Below are 21,483 nucleotides of genomic sequence, written 5' to 3'. Positions count from 1 at the left end.
ATAATTAACAAGATATACTTAGTTTAAAAAAAGGAGGGAAATACGAAATTACTTTTTCCCCTAATATATTATATTTAAAACCTGATTGTGTGTGCTCAAAAAAGACAAGGAGTAACTTTGAAGATTTGTGGCAGTTATAATTGTAAGTCCTTGTTGAACTCAGAGTAGAATTGAGGATCGACATCGTAGTAATACTTGTCAATGTCTTTGTTTAGTTCCTTTTCACCCTCTTTCCTTGTCACAGCTGCTTTCAACTGATCCAATAAACTTCATAATAGGTAGGCTGCTTTTCTTCAAGACATCCTTCAAATTGTCAAAGTAATCATGTTGATTTTCTGTTTCTTTTTTTTACATTGAGAAATTTTGAAATTGTGTACCTTATATATTTATAGTGAATGGGCATTACAAAATGTGTATTAAATGAGAAAAATTTGTGTAAATACTTTATAAGTGGTTCCATGTAAAGACAAACGTGATTGTCTTTAAATATACCCAGTATTGTACAGTAACTATGGGAGGGGACATTATGAACAGTGCCGGTTTTAGGTAGGACAATTTATAAATGAAATGTCACTAAATCACATCATTCTTGTAACCATTTTTAATATATTATTATAAATATAAAAGAATGTAAATAGTAGTGAAAAACCCTTAAAATTTTGAAGAATGTTATTAAAAAAATTAAGTATGAATTGTTTTGAAAAAAAATTTAAAAAATACTAAGTTATTCACAAAAAGTTAATTTGAAAAATTAAATTAAATTAGAAAAAAAAAATTCAAATAATGAAGAAAAAAAGTTTACATGCATCAACTGTTTTTCCTTTTTGAATTGCTAAACTTAGTTTCCTCTTTACACGGATCCCTTTCTTTAATTGGTCAGATGGAGTTGCACTGATTAACTAAAAGCAGAGCATTAGTCCACTCCATAAATCCTGGGTGTGCTCCCACTTAGTTACTAATTTTGTGCTTCCGCTTGTATTTTAAAGCAAAGAGCGTGCTCCCGATCAATTAAAAATGAGCGGCCCTCATTTTTTCGATCGTATAGGAGTTTGACAACTCTTTCTAATTCAATTAAATTCCTGAAATTTATATAAATTATTTTTTTTCAACAAATGAAGAGAAATAAGGTACAAGAATAAATATAACTTAAAGATCAATAATTATATTCAATACAAAACCATAAAATGATCAATCCAATGTTTTAACTATTGAATATTTGATTCATTGACAAAAGTGGTTTTTTTTCTAAAGTTTCATCTTTCAAACTCTGACATCTATCGTTAAATAATTGACCACTTTTAGAAAATACTCTCTCAACGGTAACCGAGAACAGCAGTGTAAAATCACAAGGTAACATTTGTGCTTGATTAGATCTAACAGCAATTCTGCCAAATATTCAAATTACTTTCAATAACAATTATTAAATCCATATAATTCACATTACCACATATGTAAATCAGATAATATTAAATGCTAAAGGGTAGTAACTTCCTAACGGGCTGTCTTGAGCCAAGTTCAAGTGTGTTTTACGATTAGGTGTGTTAATAAAAAAGAATAATTTGTCTTACGGTATGCATTGGGCACAAAAAGATTCAGACGCACTGTCCTAGGGGATATGTAAGAACAAGGTTTTGTCCAATATCCTCCATTTAAGGCTAATAATTAATTTATGGTAAATACAGGGTTCTTAAGTTTTTGAACTAATGCTTGCGTTATATTTTGAGATCTTATGTCAATTTACTAGATAAAAATATAAGAAAATCGTATTTCTGTTGGGAAAATTCGTTTTAAAAAAAGAAAAATTTAAATTTCAAAGTAATCTCCACACATAAAGGAGATGGCAGTGCCTCTGAGGGAACTGATGTCTGAGTCTTCTTAGGGTGACCAGCTACATGAGAGACAAACATGTCAACCGAAGAACAGCATATAAAAAAATATTATAGCTTATCTTGAGACATAACTTCAACCATCTTTTCTATTCTTGCAATCTTTAAAATTATTATTTAACTCTCAAATTTTTGATGAAAAATTAATTCAAATTTATATAAATGAGTGAACCTTCGAGCGATTTTATCGGTCTTATAAAATGGTGAGCGTGCTCCGCTCTCGCTCGTTATTCAAAACAATGTACACGTTCTCGATCAAGAATTTGAGCGACGCTCAATTGAGCGCTACTCACTAATGCATTGAGTATAAGTAAACATTATAGTATGAGTCATACTATAATGTTTACTTATGTTTATTATGATACACAACTCAGTAAAGGGCAAAAACAACTGATTAAATGGTCACAACAACGGGGGTAGTAGCTTTGGATGGTTTGCAACTAGTTTGTCTGAGACTACTTACTTCGTTTTAAGACTTGGGTATGATAATTAGGTTTTCCAATATTACATAGTCAATAAATATTACTTTTTTATCACTAAAGGCTTAGCTATGGTTGATGGGCTCCAAGAAATAGTGTTCAGAAAACTCATAAAAGGCAAAAACAACTGTTTAAATGGTCACAACAACGAGGGTAGTTACATTGGGTGTTGCATTATAATTAACAATTGTGTATATCCATCATGATAATAGTATGTTGTTATATAAGCATACCTAAATAACGGGGAAAATCTTTTTGATGCTCTTAATAGGGAGTAATATCGCCGGACATTACTACATAATTAGCTTTTGCTCTAAATCTTTACGATGAACTTATTTATAAAAAATTTTTATTAGTATATTTATTGTCTAATTTTATGATTTTGACATTTACTTTATTATTAATAATTAGTTAGATCTTATCGGTAGAGATATATCTATCCTGTGCACAATTGTATATAGCAACTTCCACATGAAGAAGAGGGGTGATTATCTTTTTGATTAAACTCCACGTCTCGTTTGTGTATTGCAACCTAAAGTTATGACATATTTAACTGAATTCCGATGTTAAAACAAGAAAAAATTATCTGGATCAATCTATTATTTCAATATTCTGTATTTATAATTTATTATTATTAATAGTTATATGATTTTAATTGTTTAATTTTGTATATTTAACTTAAATGTTTAATGGTTTATTTTTTAGTATGTAGATTATATTTAATTAAAGCCTTCTTTTTTAAACTTTGAGCTTCAAATATTTTTCAAATACTCTACTTTGTCGTTTCATTAGCTATTATTCTGAGAATAAGGTTCATAATGAATTACAATTTCATGGAGTGTGACGTTTTCAAATCTACTGAAACGGATAAAAAACGTCGAAGTCAATTATACGTAGTATATCTTCATTAAACATTTTGCTAATAAATACATTCGTTATACCCTCAAAAATCATAATAAAGCAGGCAGATGATAATCACATCAGTATTTTAAACAATGATACCATATGTCTTTTTTTTCCCCTCCTCCTTGCACGCGTTTTTCTCTACAATATTATCAACTATAAGTATGACATTTACTCCATCTGACCTAGGAATCTTCTCTAAAGTCTATAGCTGGCCTGTTTATTGGTATTATAAAGAAGGAATTTTATTTTCTTAACAGTTGTCATTATTATTATTTAATTCCTGAGTATTAAAATCCTTTTCTAAATATATTGAATTATATTCAAAATCTGATTGAACGTTCATGTGTGCGTGTGTAACCCTGAGGATTTGTTGCATAGTTATAATAGTAAGTCCTTGTTGGACTTGAAGTATAATTGGGGATTAAAATTGGAGTGATTCTAGCAATTGTTCTATTTTATCTTCTTTTTCCCCTTCCTCTCATGTCACAGCTGATTGTAGCTGATCTAAAGAAACGTTATTCTTTCTCTCCGCCAAAATATTCTTCAAGTAATTAGAGTTACTATCTTGATTTTCGGTTTCTTTTTTTTTAACATGTCGATTCCACACTGGATTCACACTTTTGTTCATGATTTATATTTTCTTCTCTAAGAACGATCGGGGTGCAAACCTACACATATTGAATTCAAGTGAAGAATTTATCCCGAGCGCCTTATTCATTGAGCTACGTCGTTCCATGATGCCTATCGGTTATATGTAAATAAAAATACTCTTAAAATATAAAATCAAAATTGCTAAAAATATATATAAAATGACATAACAACAATTAAACTCATTAAAACAGATACACCTACAATTATTAAAAAGTCCATAATATCCATAAAGGAGGGTTGTCACATCTATCGAGATTTTGTGAATATATGTGTTATCAGTTTGGAAGGGAGAAGTAAACTAGGTATTTTTTCAAGACTTTTCATATTGTAATCGTCAAACCTCAACAATTCTTGATATCAAAATCAAGAGGTTCTGTGATTTGAATTAAGCTTGTTTGGAAAAGAGAAAATACCACAAAAAATAAATTTTGGAATCACTTTAATTACTCATATGCTTGCAAAATTTAGAAATGTTTTGGTGTTTTTGGGGATAAATAGTTCTCAATTCTTGTTAGGTTAAAAATATAATCTGCCATATGTTCGGGGTACAATTGGTGAAACGCCCATCGGTTAAACCCCATATTTTGATTAATTTCATCAGTTTAACTTTTAGATATTTTAATGGATATTTAACACATCAGCAATAAAATTGATTACGGTAAAAGTTCCTAAATTATATATTATAAACAAGTCGATTAGATTGCGTAATAAATACTAATCGAATATATTGTATAAGAAGCATATTTATATCGAGGGTAATCTCTTTTCCTCTGAAACATTAATTACTATTACAATTAGTCGAATAATCGACTTCCTTATCTTTCATTACGGAACATTTTATCACGCAACCATGCACTGTCTTTTTATTAAATATTATTTTAATTAAAACATCAATCGTATCCAACATTTTTTGGAACACCAAATCTTTTTATGCTGTAATATTAGATTTATTCTTTCACAAATTAATGCAACTGAAAAAACATTCAAAAATATTAGCTCCAAAATAAGATTTTTCAGTGAAAACGCCGTTTTATTTAATTATAATAATATAAAACGTTCTCACTTGACGTCAAGATTGTTGATGACAGCATGTTTGATGCCTAACGACCAATTTTTATATCACCTAAATCCCTTTTTTCATTAATAATAAGGAAAATACTGAGCTATTTGATATCAGAAAGGGACCAATAAATAAACGGACTGAAACCTTACGATCTGTTAAAAATATATCCCTCTATTGACTAGTTATATGATATATATTGGACCTGAAAGTTTATTAAAAATACGTTATTACGTTGTTATAACTTAATCCATCTTATTTCTTAATGTAATTTAATTCAAATTGGCATCAATTAGTATTCATTGCAGGTGTCAATTTCTTTTTGTTTTTTTACTCCTAAAGCCATTTGATGGAGTTAAATTAAATTGATTGAAAATTGGTTCAGTTTATGTATTAAAAATATCAACTTGGAGCTCCAGAGATAATGTCTCCTTCAATTATAATACGATTTATGACGTCAGTGATAAGGCTCTACTGTCGGAAATTTTTCACAGCTTAACAAGTGATAATTATAATTCAACCATTCAACGTTTAGAACACTAATAAGGGGGAAGAAAATTCGAAAAATTAACAGTTGACAACAAAATGCAATATAAATTTTTATGCAAGTGCTAATAAGTTTGATGCTACATGGATTTCGGGTTAGTCCAATAAAATTGGTTTCAATTTATTTTGAACTTTTGCCTGTTTATGATATATTTGTAAAAAAATGTTAGTATCATATATTAATTTCGAACCCTGAATTTTTTTTCGAAATCTGTTGTTAAATATTAAAAGAAATTAAAACAAGCACTATACTTTAAAATAGAAAGCAATTTTTTTTAAACTACATGATTGTCCAAATTTTGTATTTTTTTTTTTTTTTTTGTCTCTCCTCCCCTCTTACACCTTGGGATCTTGCGGACTATGAATATAAAAGAAGAAAAATATATATCTGACAAGGCATACAAATGACTGTTCCATTGCATTCATTGGTATGCTTAAGGGATAATATTTTGCCGACAAAGCCACAAATTTAATAGCCTTATTTATTTCATTTTATTGCATAATACTAAGTATTGGTAGGGTTGGCAATTGGATTTTTTTTTGAAAAAAAATCAGAGAACTAAAAAATTTTGAAAAAAATTTCAAAAATCCACAACTATGCAGAAAAAAGGAAATTTTTTTTGGAAGATAATTTCAAAAATGAAAAAAATTAAATTAAATTAGACTTCCATCAAGTCAGCAAAATTTCTATTAGGGTAACCATAATAATATAATTTTTGGATAATCACATGATCCCAATCTAAAATCAGGAAAACACATATACGATATAGTACTACATAGTATTCTGAATGTAAAATGAAGCAATAAAATGACTAAATAACATTTCTTGGCAAGTATCTCAAGCACATTGACATACAATCGAAATGCGTGACTTGTTTGCAGCTGTATGTAAAGATTCAAGTAACATACAAATCTGTACTATTTCAGTAAAGAGCAAATTAAGTCGATCGGTGGTGCTACCTACAATATCCTCTACAAACATTTATCACATCTCTGATATTGTCTGGTGTAAGTATATCCTCCATAGCAGCGATTAAATTTAAAATTTACGGATATTTGGGATTAAATATGATGAATTCGTCAGTGTTATTTATATTACATAATGCAAGAATTCATCCAAATATGGCCTTATATTTTGAAAAAGCTATGATTTTATCATTCCTCTTCATCATTAGTCAAAGGAACCAGTGCTAAGCTAATGATGTGTTGTTAACGATCGTAACCGGGCGTCCGCAGCGGTGGGGGATTGGAAAGGATGTAGCCCCCAATGAAGGATTTTTTGCTTTTTATTAAACCAAAATTTTCCTCAGTATAAAAAGTATGAAGCAAAAATTGGAGGATATTTATTTAAGAATTTCAATTCTGAAAAAAGGTAATTAGGGCAAATTATGCAGCAGATGATTTTTTTTTTTTTTTTTTTTTGGGGGGGGGGGAAAGGAGCTTTGTGTTGGGATTTTTTTTTTGTTTTTAAATCCAAAGATAAAATTTTTTGAAAAAAAATTAAAAATTTAATATTTTTAATATTAAATTTTATGGAAAAAAGTTTCAAAAATCTGAAACTGTCCATAAAAACTATTTTTTTGTGGGAAAAAAATCAAACATTATTTTTTTAAATATATTTGGAGGGTGGGCTACATTCCCTCCAGCCTAACACCTCTAGACCCCCCTTCTGCAGAAGCCTCTGTCATTGCAATATATCTATTAAAGCAACAAAAAAATCCGAAGCGCCGTGTGGGAGTCGAACAAGCCAGCTCTTTTTGGTGAACTGACCCAAAAAGTCGGTTTTCTAAAAAGTCCCAGAACTCCCATCACTAATCTTGGCGTAACTACGGTAGGAGCATGAGGGTTATGTGCCCACCCAAAAGATGATTATGTCCTCCCATAGACGTATTCTAAACCAGAACATGAATGCTAAAAACGAGTGCGAGTATTAATTTTGTAAAAAAACAACTAGATTAATTTTTTTAAAGCTAAAGTTTAATGACTAATTAATGCTCGTACTCGAATTTTTCAAATATGTCCCAGATGTACGTTGTGTCCTCCCATCTATTTTTATATAAACCTAATTTAAACTCCAAAATTTTGACTTCATTCTAAATTATTGTGCTTAACAATGTTGTTTTTTCCATGTCCCGCCCAGACCCTGAACTACTGAGGGCTACAATAATAACATAAATGTTAATTTTTTTTTTTTTTTTCAAAAAACAAAATTATAATAAGTTCTAATTATTACCTTATTATTATATAAGGCCATTTTTTTCTCTAAACAAATAGTTAGTCAACGTGTAAAAAAAAATCTAATTAGGGCTTTGGTTTCTCCTAGAATTTGAAGTATTCTTCATTGGATTACTTTATACAATATATTCAACTAAATAGAGGGTATTTTTTGTCTTAGTTGGAATAATTATGGAATTATTAAAAATAATGACACTCCCCCTTTTATGAACCATTTTTATTAATCAAAATTTTAGATAAAAATATACACATCCATTCATTTTTATCTTCTTCACTTTGTTAAAAAAATTATCTTAATTAAAAATGAGGATTTTTATAATAATAGATATCTTTTCATATTTCCTTATAATTATTTTTCGATTTTTTTAAAAAGACAAAGTAATATGAATAATGTTGGCCGAAATCCAATCATCAACTTTTCCAGCGTTATTTATTTATTTTTGCACTAAAAAATTGCTGTTTTTTATATATCGTGTATACATAGTGTGAATTGTACCAATATAGATAATAAATTAAAATTAATATCCTTTTCATTTATATAGAATAATTATAATTAATCATTCAATATGAAGCTTTGGTTTTTGTTATTTGCACTTTTGACCCTGGAAATGTGCACAGAGAACGTCTATGCTGGAGGAATGGGTATGTAAAAGAATACACACATTTCGATTAAAATAAATATTTAATTAAAAAATATATATATATAATAATAGAAGAAAAAGCTGAAGACGAAACCTCCAATGCTGGAAAAGAGGAAACAGATGACGAAGAAGAAGATCAAAACGAGGAGGAAGATAGAGAAGACGATTCGTCTGAGGAAGATGGAGAAGACGATTCGTCTGAGGAAGACTCCAATGAGAGCACAAGTAGTTCCTCCTCAGAAGAGAGTAAATATAATTTTATATAATAATAATTCATGAACATCCTAAATTATAAATGTATTCATATTAAATATTTTTATCCAGATGATGAAGATTTAAATAAAAATGGGATCCCTGATGAAAGTAAGTTTTATCTCATCAAATTTAAAGAGTGCTTTGATTCTTAACATAATGTTATGTAGTTTGTAGATTCCTAAAGTTTCATATCAGTAGGATGATAATGTTTTGATTTCCCCAAAAAAAAGGACACGGAAAGGTTATAGAATTTTAATTCTTGATTTTTTTAGAAATGATATAAAGGATCTTGATAAAGCTCATAAAATTAGGCATTTTATGCATTAAAAGAGGTAAAGACTTGCAACTCGAATTGATTTCAGTATTAAATACTTGCAACTTGACTTTAACTAGAATGTTAAGACTTTATTTGGTCTCAAACCATTTTCCACACATTTTCTCACAATCGTTTTAATATTTGTATGAAGTGTCTTAGAGTTCTAGAGAGTCAATAATTACACAGAGGTGTATAATATATAAAATTCTCTTCATATCACAATTAGAATAATTAGAACATATGTGCTAATTTTCTTATTGTCATTTAAATTTTTTCACTGGATATAAAGTACATCCCGGTCTCTTTTAAGCATTGTTTGTAGGGAGAAAACTCAATTCGAGTCATATTATTTTACACTTGGAGCAGAACCTGACTGCTATACACAATTTTAAATAATTAAAAAAACATTGATAGGATTTTTGCACATGCTTATGATAATTTATACTGAACTCCAGAAAAGCTTACACATTATGGACAATATGTAATAATTATGAACTTGAAATCTAAGGGGTCGATAATTTCAAGCACATATGAGACTTGACATGGAATTTTTCCGACCTTAGTGGATTTATTATAAATTTACATTAACTGTTAAAAAGAAGATATGCTCTAACTAAATGACGGTTAGTCACCTTATTCATACGTACAATGAAGATTGCATGCAATTCAAATCCTCACATTTATATTTTATAATTAGTTTATTTTGCGAGAGAATTTCCTTTGTATTGCATGACGTATTTTAGATACTTCAAAAACTCTTCAAGGGGTCTAAGTAACTAATTATTTGCAGTTGACCTCGAGGATGATGACGATGAGATAGTCAATGATGAAGGTAATGATTTGCTATAAGCCATTAGTCTATGGATTTACACATCTATAATTATTTGCTAATTGTAATGACTGAAAAGTGCACCCCTCATTTAGCTAATTCTTCTATCAATTATCTTTTCAGAACCCGACTCAAAAAAGGACGAAGTTTAGTATGATCCAGTAGATGAACTTTATTATTCCTAGATGTTTAATTATTATATATATTTAATACAATATATAAATATAATTTATAAATATGTCTTTATCATGTATGATCTGTTTAATAGTAAAAAAAGATTAATCAAACGAGGAGCTTTTCAATTTCTTTTTGAATGCTATTGATCTGTGGTTTAAGTTGAGATCCTTCATTTTGGGTAACTGAAGCAGAAATAACAGGGCGGGAGACACCACAAGCACGGCCAAGAGCCTGTTTGCTTCTTACAAAAACATATGGCACATTTTTATCTTCGCAGAGAAGAGGGATGTGGAGGACAATTTCAAGGGGCTCCGCATCTGCAGCAAGAATGATGAATTCAGCTTGACCACGATTCAGAGTTTTCGTAGCTTCATTTGCTCCCTTATGCAATTGTTTGTAATTAGAGGCTTCCTGTACGAGATTCAGAATCTTGGCAGTCAATGCTTGCTCAGCGAGGGGATAAGCCTTAGGATTTACTTCACCTTCAGTCTAAATATCAAGAAATAATATAATTAAACAGAATCAACAAATAGTTATTTAACTGCAACTCACCATGATGTTTAAATGCTTGCTTACAGAACAATTTCCTTACAACCTCTCTGCTTCGTAGCTTCACGGAGGATCTTTTGAATAATGGTAACCCACGTGTGTCTATTGTTTACTTATTAGAATTAACTCACGCGGTTGTAGCCAGTAGTAACTAGTAATACACGTGAATTTGCCGCGCGCTCTTTCCCTCTCTTTTGCTCTCCCTGTCCTTTAAGATTGATGTCGTCATAATGAAAGTCTAACATTCCTTTGCCAAAGCCTATGTACAAATTCGTATTTAGTTTACAAAAAATTCACCAAACGGCCCATGGCCAATGGCCATATTAAATTAATGCTAACTCCAAAGTTGCAGTTAGAAGAGAGTCTCATACTTTACTCGTACTACTCTTACTCAAGGTAACTAGAAATACATTTCTAGTTACCTTACTCTGACTGTTAGTTAATCAATGTAATGTTCATAAGTAATAGCTAATAAATTAGTAATAATATAAACTCGTCCTTGGCCCAATGGTTCTCAACCACGGCTCCTATGTAGATCGTCAAGAGTGAGAGATTATATAACTAATCAATAAAAAATTTGGTTAAGCAGATTATATAATCATAAGATATTTATAAATCATTTGGTTCTGCAGTGATGAAAAGGTTATGAATGACTGATCTAGCCTCATATATGGTGAATCTGTGACATTAAGTATGAAGTATATATAAGTAACGTAGGTAAAAATGTCTGGTTAAATTTCAATGTTCCCTGAGTAGAGAAGAACGGGGTTGGTCGTCACAAAAATCTATGTACGAGGATTTTGCCTCCGTGATCTGATGGAAATATCATTTTTTCTTTATCTTGAGTAAATTATCACTCCTTCAGTAATATTATATTTAACAAATTCCCAATACCATTTGATTAGTTCATATCTTACCAAACCTTAACTTAGTTCCGTATCTTCCGTTCAGTTGAATTAATTTTTTGCTCAAAAATTATCAAACCAACATTATTTGAAAGTAATTATGATAAGTTAAAATGGGATAAGTTGTCAAATTAATATTTTTCTTCACTAAGTACGATTAAGAATAAAAAATCACTAATTTCTAAATTTATAACAGCAGTATCTTTATAACTTTGTAGATAATTCAAAGTATCGACATGTAAAATATATGTTTTATTAAATTGAAATTAGATCGATCCAATAAATAATATTGGTTTGATAATTTTTGAGCAAAAAATAAATTTAACATAATAGAAGATTTGGAACTAAGCTACGGAGTTGGTAAGATATGAACTAATACTATCTGGAGGAGCACAAGCTTTAATCACGCAACCTGCCGTGGTTAATTTTTTAATTTTTTTGTTGTGAAATTCGACTTGGTAAACTCATTTAAACTTTATACAATTATAAGTATATAATATTTGTCGTAGTTGTAATTTGAAATCAATATCACTTGGTATTTTAAGCAACTCTTCCATTTTGGGATAATATTTGAAATCCTAAAATATTGTTTTTGAGCAAAAAATGATGGATTGGCTTATTGTATACAACTCAAAATCAAAAAAGAGTTATATTAAAGTGTTTTATAACAGAAATGTTCAAATATTATTAAACTAATTATTTAAACTGATAAATTTCCAGTTTAAATAATAAAATATCAACTTCAGTTTGTGTTTTTTAGGATTTCAAATATTACACGCCAAAATACACCATTATACCCCGTGATGTTGATATCAAATTACAACTACGACAAATATTATAGCCTTATAATTTTACAAAGTCGAATTTCTCAAATAAACGGATGTTTCTCACCACAACAGGTTGCGGGATTGGAGTTTCTGCTCCTCCAGATAGTATTCGAACTCATTGATCAATCTATATTATTCCGAAGGGGTTTCTTAGGTGTTAAGTTGATTTAAGCATTCATAAATAACAAAGAATGATAGATAAGTTCTTATTACATCATCTTTTGAACAAAAATTATTCTTAGGATCAACCATGGAATTCTAGACTTTTAGTGTCTAGAATTCCGTGGACAAACTACCTCCCCCATGATTCATTGGAGTAGGTTGAAACAATTTCTAAAAAATATATATTTTTTTTTAAATTAAAATGGGGACTCTCTGATAAATATGCATAAAAATTTTAATTCATCAATTTGTAGACAAGACAATGAAGTATCACTGGGGGGAATTTCAGATCAAAACTATACCATAAATATATTATGATCCTAACAATGGGGAACATAAAAACTTTGATAACGAACTCTATACTCCTCTACATCAATACTTATGGACTGCTTAACGTCCGGCACGACTTGTTTGTAGACGCACGGCACTAGTACCAATCCAAAACTCAATAAGATTTCAAACGATAATTATGACTGAAAACATAATATATTGTGAAAAATTCAAGCTGAAGGCAAAGTTTTTATCACAGGAAAATGATTTCACGGAGTAATTTGAATTTTTTGACTTCCTCCTAGTGTTTAAAATTAGAGATCATGCCAGGTTTTGAATGGGTAGAGGCGCCCTATTGGCTATTCTTGTACATCACACATTCCTTATACATAAAATACCAAACGAAGGAACTTTTTGAGTAATAATTGGAAGTGCCAAAAGTAAATCTCTTCCATCCTAGGCCAAACAATTTTTATGGGGCATAGATCCTAAACTATGGAACTGATTTTTATTCTTAATACAAATCTAGTATGATAATATAGGGTAAAACACATAAAAATATAGTTTTGTACATTCAAATTATCAATTGAAACGTAACATTAAAGTTAACATAAAGAGTTAGAGTGTATTATTTTCTAATTGGCAGTGAGTAGTGGGAATGTGTGACTGCTTTATATTTACTTTCTTATAATTTATGGACTCCAGTTGACATGTAACGACTCGACTCAATTCAACAAGACATTTCAATTTCTGAACATAATTTATGTACTCGTAACCGAAGAACGAAAATACACACGACCTCTCTTTAACAACATTACAACACTTTACTCTGATGACATTGGCTATTCACCCGACTAATTAATGAACTAGCATGGCTAGTGAGTAGTGGCTATGTTCTACCTAACATAATAATTTAGACTTTAGAGATGTTCGGGAATTGTGGTTGTATAGACCGTAGATCACGTTTGAAATTTGTGAAGTAAACTTATAAATGAGTAAACTTTTGAGTTTCATAAACTAATAGTACTCAATGCCTATAATTTATAACCATTTGAAGAAGAAAAAAAACATTACAAACACTCAATATAAGCTTTGGATTATAAATAAGCCAAATTTTGCCACTCCTGACTACGACCCCACCAAAAAGGTACCAACTTTGAGGAAGTCCTTTGTGTGTCCTTTATGGGTCCCCACACCATTGGACCAAGGAGGCTGAATTTCGCATGGGTATCTCTTTTGAACTTGGTCAGGTTAAGACGGAGGTATTGATTTTCGGGGGAAGGGGTAATATAAGGGGGGTTTATTTAAACCCAAAGCACAAGCACTGCTTTTTGGAAGTCAAGGAGACTAGATAGGGGATTGATCTATAAATCAAAATGTGACTGGCGTCTCAAAAAACAACTATACGCATAATTAGGTTTTCTAAATTTATTCAAAGTCAAAATAGTTATGGACAAAAAAAAAAGAAATCGGTGACACTTTTGTTTATTTCAGTTGAAAAAAAGGAAAAGAAAAGGGATTTCCAATAGAATATTGTATTCGTAGATTTAATAAAATTTGAACAAATTTGCCTGGAAATTCGTTTGCATATAAGTTTAACAAAAAAAAATCATAACTGTATATATATCTGTCATTTTCTGAATTTTTTTTTGACTTTTTCTTTTTTTATTCTTCTTTATTTCAAAACGTCAATTTTTAATTTTATTAGAAGAAATGCCATAAAACGATGCATTTTGGACATAAAATTTTAATCTCCATTATTACTAAAAATTATTTTCATTTTTTGGAACATTTTTATATATAATTTTTCCAATATTTGGAAAAATGAACCAGTTATCGAGGATTATTTCTTCCACGACATTATTCTTTGTATCTTTTTTTTTTTTTTGTAAGTACGAAAAAAAGCGTGGTAGGTTTGTATTCCTTTTTATAATTGCAATTTATGCTATTACTACTTTTTTGCAAAAAAAAATTAGCGAATTTTGATTTGGCAATTTTTTGACGAAAATATAAGAAGGACTTCTTATCTATGCAATTTTTTACATGAATATATGTGGGTATGTTGTTTGTAGTTTATAATACTTTTTTTTTAAATCATTATGATACATATTTTATAAATTATAATGCTCGCCCGCACCGAAGGGGTCTAAACAAACAGAAGAAATATTAATAATATTTACCATTGTCAATGTGATTTCCCACTCCCTCCTTGGCCTGAGCAATACCGGGTAACACTTTGCTAATATAAAATAAAAGTAAATATAAAAACAAAGAAACATCAAAATCAAATTTCTAATCATTCAAAATAACTAAGGAAATTAACCAGAATCAAAATTTAACCCTAAAATTTTAGAAATTTCAAAATATTTACCCTTTCCTCCTAAAACGAACACAAATTAGGCCACTTGTACTTTTTTTAAATCAAAATATGGACACCCTAGCTATATGATAATTTCAATTTATCAAAAAGTGGGGTGTTTATGCCCCCCCCCCCTGTAATGCAGTTCCTGCAGTGATTCCTACCAAGGACTTTGTGGTGCATCACTAAGAGCTCAAGAAAGGACTTTTTTCTATGACAAAGTGAAAAATAAATATCTTTTCTACACAAAAGACCATGAGAATAATAATTTCTATGGTTTTTTTAAGTCCTAGACCCAAATATTTGTACAGAATTTTACTGCTCACTCAACACCCTCCCTCTTACCCCAAAAATACGCATAGGGACTGATAAATTTTTTAGAAATAACTTCCTTAAGAGGCCAAATTTAATTCGAAGTTACACACTGTTTAGCACATCTGCCAGATAGGAAGTTCATGTAAAAGATGTACACAAGTCAAAGTGAGAGCAACAATTGTAGTGCAAACACCGAACACATTCGTCTATAATAAGCATCCTTCTTAACAATGTGTAAAGAATTATATATTATTTTATGTATGTGAACCATGACTTGACTCAATTAAGAGTTTTGGCTTATGAACAAGTAAAATGATTATTCCAAAAAAGATACATAGAATCACTCATAAGGAAGTCCCCCGGAAGATTCAATAATTATTTCATTATTCCTCATTAGAAAATTTCTAAGAATTCCATTTTTTGCATCTCCATAAGTTGCAGAAAGAAAGGCCAAAACCACAATCTTAAGGACCTTTCAAAATTCGAATGAGTGAGGAGATATAAATTATTAACTAGTCAAAAATTCCTTGATTGATATTACTCCTGTCTTGTAACTATGAGGGCAGTTGAGTGCTGTGACCCTTCCATACAAATTCAAATAGATATATTCACATAATTGAAAATGTTTTTTTTGTTTTTTTTATTACTAAAACTGTCTAATAATAATAATTGGAACCACATTGTATAGTTTTGTTATTAAGAATTGTTTATCTTTAAATTATGTTCCCACTAGAATTTGAAGTTACCCTCCTTGGATTATTGGCGTAGGAGAGGATAATTTTTAAGGGGGGAGCAACTTCAATTCAGCACAAATGCTTGGTTCTAGGACTTTTTATAAAGGACATTTATTTAATGACTTATTTAAAACAAAGAAATACACCAATATTGGTTGGTTTGCATGAATTATGAGGGGGAGGGGAGAAAATTGTACTGACCATTTCCTACGCCTTAGAGCATTTTCACTGACGTCAGAAATTGCATCAAAATTGAAGAAGAGCCATTTGAAGGGCTCAAATTTGATATTTTTACAATATAAAAGGGACAAATTTTCAATAAATATTCATGAAATGGCTTTGAGAATAAAAAAAAGACTAAAAATCCGCATTGAATGCTACTTGATGCCAATGATAAGCACGGATATTTGAATTAATTCAAAGTAATATGCACTACCATTGGCTTGATGCATACAATTTTTTATTATCTTCTTTTTGATCAATTAGAAAAGACGGATAATTAGAGAAAAATATCTTAATCCTTAAATTGTAGCAGTTCATTTTTGTCTACAATATGGAAATAAGATTGTGTAATGATGTAATAACATATTTTTAATATATATTAAGGCCAGATATATGTATAATACAACTAAGCAGTAGAGGGATAAAATTTTTTTATAGACAATAAGGTTTAAGTCCTTTTATTTGTTAGTCCCATTTGGGCCATTTTGATATCCAATATTTCCCTACTTTGCTTAATATGAATTAAAAAAAAGATTTTTCTTGTTATAAAACTGGGGGATTTAGGGGCCCAAAACGGTCAAGATCAACAATACTAACATCAAGTGTAAAACTATGTTGTAAAGGGAACTAGTAATCCTCAGGGCCTCCACGGATCAGGTGGATAATAAATAACATTTGACTTTAATCCTATTCACTCATACAAAAAAATAAAATCTTATAAGCTATAATATATTTTATAATTTAACATAAATATTTCCCCCTCGTCCTCCCAAGAAAAAAATCCTACGGACGCTTTTAGTATCCTCTAAATCAGTCACTTTGTTTCCTTAACAAGGATAAAGATAATTTCATTTTTTTAAAAGACCTTTAGTCCTACTCATAGATAAAATATGTACTCAGTAGGTTTAAAGGCAAGCGTCTTTAGTATTTACGCCGGTTTACTACATAAAATAAGTAGGGAAAACGTAATTTTTTTTCTTGGTTGAGTAGTCGTGTATTACAACTTACTCCAGACTACCATAATTTACAGACATTTATTTATGGTTCATATTTCTCTCCGGAAAGACTTATCCTCCTAATACATACTAATATATTTATGAACTATAATATCCTTATCGATGCAAAATTAATTTTGCATTGTGATTATTACTAAGTTATGGACTATATTATCATCTTTTTACCATTTACCTTTGGATTTGCATTTGGTTTTGGACAAGTCAGGTAAAGTGTGATTATTTCAATAATATAAAGATTGCATAATCTTAAGAACACATGTGTTATATAGTACATAATAAGTCTTATATACATAAAATTCAAATAGTAATAAATAATACTAATTATCCTAGTACAAAATTCAATTCCCAATTTTTATGTTATTTTGTTACTTCGAAGGTCTCATTTGAATTTATCCACTTTCTTTTTGTTCTTGAAAATTTTTGATGAACCAACCAATGTGTTGTTTGGTCACTTATATTGTAATCAAACACAGGTGAATTTTCAGGATTTCTGTAGGGCACATATATTCATAGATTAGTGGTTATTTTTCTTGGTTAGATATATTTAATATGTATCTTTTTTCTTCTTCAACAAATAGGTCAAACCACAACTATTAAAGCTCTAAAAAACAGTTTGTCTAATAAATGAATATTTTTTCAACCTAATATTAACTATGATAATTATCCAAATGATATTTTGTTATCGGATTAGTTACTTTAAATAATTTCCTCTAACAAAAACCTTATTTCACAACAGTAAAATCGAATTAATCTTAAAATATCATTATAATTGAATCATTACAATAATATTCTCAAATTGAGTATAACCAAATATAAGTCCAGACATTTTGTATTCTTCTCAAAAGAATAGATTTTGAGAAAGAGAGGCTTCAATATCCCATTTCCATATTTATAATGGAGGTTTCTCAAAAATTGGAAAATAGTCCTATATATATAATATAAATTTTACCTTTTTATATAGAGGAGTGCATAAATTGTGTAAGTGTATATATAGGTCTAAAATAGTATTCAGCCCAATGATTGCCTATTATAATAATAATAAATCATATCTTGGAATTGCAATTAGTAATATAGTTAGTCCTTGAGAGAAAATAATTTCTATAGAAACTTGTCATTAATTTTAGGGTTTTTATAAATATTTTGTATTGTGTTTGTTTTAAAAGAATAGTTAATTAAAAAAACGATTAAATTATTTTTTGCAGGTGTTTTTATTCAGAAAAAACAAATTTATTTTGTATCTATAAAAGGTTATTTATAATCAACTTTTCCTTGAAATTAAAGGATCATACGCTAATTTTAATTTTTTTCATTTATGTATACTATTATCGTAGGAACCATGGCCTCAAATATCAAATATAGGGCCAGAATATCTTTCGACCTGAAAATATTTTTTTTAAAGACACATGTCATAATTTATTTTATTTATCATGATAATTAAAAAAACCCATGATAACAGTAAGAGTGTATTTTTAAAAGTAAGCTTTAAATCTAATTTTACCTCAATTTGATTAAGTACAATCTATCACTTTCTGATGTATAATAGGTAAATACTGTGAATAATTGATGTTAAGATAATTTTAAAATGAAATGCTACTCTAAATTCAAGTATCTACCTAATTGAAAATGCATGTTAGTTTTAAAATAGCGTTTCTTTTCATTTTTACTCTTTAAGTAAATAACAACTAATTCATTTATTATCAATTTCTCAAAATCTTCAGCGTAATAATTCCTTTGTATAATCTGCAAAATGAGGCATTGCCATTTCAATTTATTGGGTGATTTTGATTAGTAAAAGTTCTTAATAAGATTGCATTGCAATATTCCTAAATACATAGTGGGAAAAATTACTTTTGAAGCAGCAAAAATTATTTTATATGTTTATATCTCCCCCCCCCATATGAAATCACTTCCAACCACCTGCATACCTATCTAAGTATACCTATTATAAATAATATATATTTTCTCAGTAGTGAAGTGATAGAATCCCAGATCAAAATCTTTATTAATGAACAGCAATGCTTAAAAAGAATGATTTGTGTCTTGGGAGCATCAACCTCAGAGGATTCAAATTTTGTACAAAACTTTCATTTTGGACTATCAAAGTTCCTTGAGGATCAGAGCTTTAAACATCTTAGTTCTGCATGGGAACATGGATCTCTAAATAGAAACTGTTCGGAAGTTCAAGAGGATCATTGCCAAGGACTAAGTGATGAACAACTAATCGACTCCTTTTCCTCACTTTCAAGTCCTCCTCCCTTATTAAATCGTCAAAAAAGAGGGCTTGGATTTATAATTAGAGATCTCAGACAACATCCTCTAAAAGTACCTCAAGACCCTCATAATGTTGAGCGATGTCAAGAGTCTTGCGAGGCAAAAAGAAGTGCTTGCTTCTTGGTAAGGTCTCTTGTATCAAGTTTTAATATTTTTACCAGCTGTTGTGGTTTTTATTTTCAGTATAGCATTGGAACATATGGAGCTTGCTTTGTCGCATCGAAACTTGCAGGAACAATAGGCAGTATTGCTTGTAGTGTAATCACACTTCCTCGAAGTATAGACTGTACACTACACTCATATTTCAACTGTTTTAGACGAAACTGTGGTATAATATCACTACCATAGGTTAAACGCAATATATAATTATACAATATCTAATCATTACTATTAGTTTAAAGAATGTATTTAAGGTGAATTAAAATAAATAAATATAGATTATGACTATATGTATTGTATATATATAGAGAGAGATTGATAAATATGCTTGTATGTAATTATGACGCGTGCATTAGTGTCCTAGAGAATATATTCATAATTCCCTTTCCTTGAATGATACGCACGGCATATGTTACAATAGTCTTTAAACTTTAGTACTCTTTTTATCAGAGGGTGACGATGGTTGAGACAGCTGATCATTATGGAAATGAACATAATGCTCCCAGAGTTCAGACACAACTACATCCTTGGACTTTCTGGACGCATTATGGACTCTATGTAGAGCAGCTTCAGGTCGTAACAGTGAAGTACCACATGCAGAGAGTTCAAGGAGTGTTTTAGCTAAAACGTTCATTTTACAAGTCCCCTCAACTTGAATATGAGGTATTTTACGATTGGACGGTGCACCTTCCACGGTTGAAGATGGAGATACAGGGTTTTTTCTTTTTGATTTACTCATATTTGAATCATCCTCGACCACTTTTACAAGATGGGCTAAAGCGTAGTGACGCGTTAGTTCTGTTAAGACTTGAGATGTTAGTTTTCTGGAAGCATTTGTTATACCATGTCGAGATGCATGAGCCCGAAGAAAGGATGATCCTTTCTGTCTGAAATTCAGTGGAAGGAAACGTCAAATTTTCGAAGAAGATAAAAGGTCACAGAGTAAATAATTGAACTCCGCGAAAGGCATTTAATCCCGAAAACTTTAACCTCAAAATACATTATTTCTACTATTTAGTATGATACCAGCCAAGTATTCGAGCCAGCTACATTGAACTTAGTCTATCTGGGCCTAATACTTTGCTGGTGTTAACGAAAAATCCCATAAGTAATGAATTCTGAAGTAAAATGTTGTGAATTAAATGATTCAATAAAATTGAAGTAGTAATGCTATGTTGTACATATTATAGAATAAAGTATTATTCAAATTCTTCATAAGAATGAAAAAAAGAAATCCAAGTCTCGAACCTAAGCTGTGAGAGAGAGGCAGTCGCAACTTCAGCATAGCAAGTAGGAATTTGTTCTTGAAGAACTTGTTTGTAGTGTTCTGATACGGGAATAGGCTCTGGAGGAGGCTCAGGCACTTTCATAACAATAGGTCGATAATGAGTCGTAGTCACGGATGGAGATGAGGAGGAAGTCGTGACAGGAGATAGGATTTCTTCATGGGCTTCACTCGGGAGAACATCCGTAGTTATAATCCACGTCTGAGGCTCATCCACAGAAATGGTTTCCTCAATAATAAACTGCTGACCGGAATCCGATAGGATAAACTCCTGCACGTTCGTTTGGTTAGTCTCCATATTAGTCGTACATCCGCTCAAGATCCATCACTAGTTTCTTTCATCACAAGCAGTGGAGCAGTCCTGGATTGATAGCATTAAAATAATAATAAGTGCCATCTAGCGAAGAGTATTTCAACATGTTTAGCCC

At 30.2% G+C, this 21,483-nt stretch overlaps 4 protein-coding genes across 8 annotated transcripts; 2 read left to right on the top strand and 2 right to left on the bottom strand.

The window, feature by feature from the left end:
- The first annotated feature begins 6,380 nt into the window (after positions 1-6,380).
- On the top strand, positions 6,381-10,218 carry LOC121127332 (uncharacterized). Of its 3 annotated transcripts, none has more exons than XM_071890981.1 (6): positions 6,381-6,536; positions 8,306-8,405; positions 8,480-8,650; positions 8,729-8,767; positions 9,766-9,868; positions 9,928-10,060. In XM_071890981.1, exons 2-5 carry the CDS (start codon positions 8,330-8,332, stop codon positions 9,822-9,824), a joined length of 345 nt encoding a protein of 114 aa, XP_071747082.1. In that variant the 5' UTR covers positions 6,381-6,536; positions 8,306-8,329; the 3' UTR covers positions 9,825-9,868; positions 9,928-10,060. The 3 variants fall into 3 exon arrangements, with proteins under 3 accessions (XP_071747082.1, XP_071747079.1, XP_040578616.1); XM_071890978.1 differs by having other exon boundaries at positions 6,382-6,536; positions 8,477-8,650; XM_040722682.2 differs by lacking the exon at positions 9,766-9,868 and having other exon boundaries at positions 6,382-6,536; positions 8,477-8,650; positions 9,928-10,218.
- Positions 10,087-10,536, bottom strand: hoip (NHP2-like protein 1 hoip). The gene is made up of 2 exons (XM_071891262.1): positions 10,524-10,536; positions 10,087-10,463 (listed from the first exon to the last, which is right to left on the bottom strand). Exons 1-2 carry the CDS (start codon positions 10,534-10,536, stop codon positions 10,087-10,089), a joined length of 390 nt encoding a protein of 129 aa, XP_071747363.1.
- A 14-nt stretch (positions 10,537-10,550) lies between these two features.
- On the bottom strand, positions 10,551-21,454 carry LOC121127291 (uncharacterized). Of its 2 annotated transcripts, XM_040722628.2 has the most exons (3): positions 21,019-21,454; positions 14,875-14,933; positions 10,551-10,789 (listed from the first exon to the last, which is right to left on the bottom strand). In XM_040722628.2, the coding sequence occupies exons 1-3, from the start codon at positions 21,351-21,353 to the stop codon at positions 10,653-10,655; spliced, it is 531 nt and encodes a 176-aa protein (XP_040578562.1). In that variant the 5' UTR covers positions 21,354-21,454; the 3' UTR covers positions 10,551-10,652. The 2 variants fall into 2 exon arrangements, with proteins under 2 accessions (XP_040578562.1, XP_040578554.1); XM_040722620.2 differs by lacking the exons at positions 10,551-10,789; positions 14,875-14,933 and adding an exon at positions 20,002-20,657 and having other exon boundaries at positions 21,019-21,451.
- On the top strand, positions 17,297-20,058 carry LOC121127301 (uncharacterized). 2 transcript variants are annotated; one of them, XM_040722641.2, is made up of 3 exons: positions 17,297-17,545; positions 19,311-19,734; positions 19,795-20,058. In XM_040722641.2, the coding sequence occupies exons 1-3, from the start codon at positions 17,481-17,483 to the stop codon at positions 19,957-19,959; spliced, it is 654 nt and encodes a 217-aa protein (XP_040578575.1). In that variant the 5' UTR covers positions 17,297-17,480; the 3' UTR covers positions 19,960-20,058. The 2 variants fall into 2 exon arrangements, with proteins under 2 accessions (XP_040578575.1, XP_040578573.1); XM_040722639.2 differs by having other exon boundaries at positions 19,308-19,734.
- Positions 21,455-21,483: the final 29 nt, after the last annotated feature.

This window comes from Lepeophtheirus salmonis, chromosome 1 (assembly GCF_016086655.4).
Source record: "Lepeophtheirus salmonis chromosome 1, UVic_Lsal_1.4, whole genome shotgun sequence".
NCBI classification, from domain to species: Eukaryota; Metazoa; Arthropoda; class Copepoda; order Siphonostomatoida; family Caligidae; genus Lepeophtheirus; species Lepeophtheirus salmonis.
This window is presented reverse-complemented; position numbering and strand designations above follow the sequence as displayed.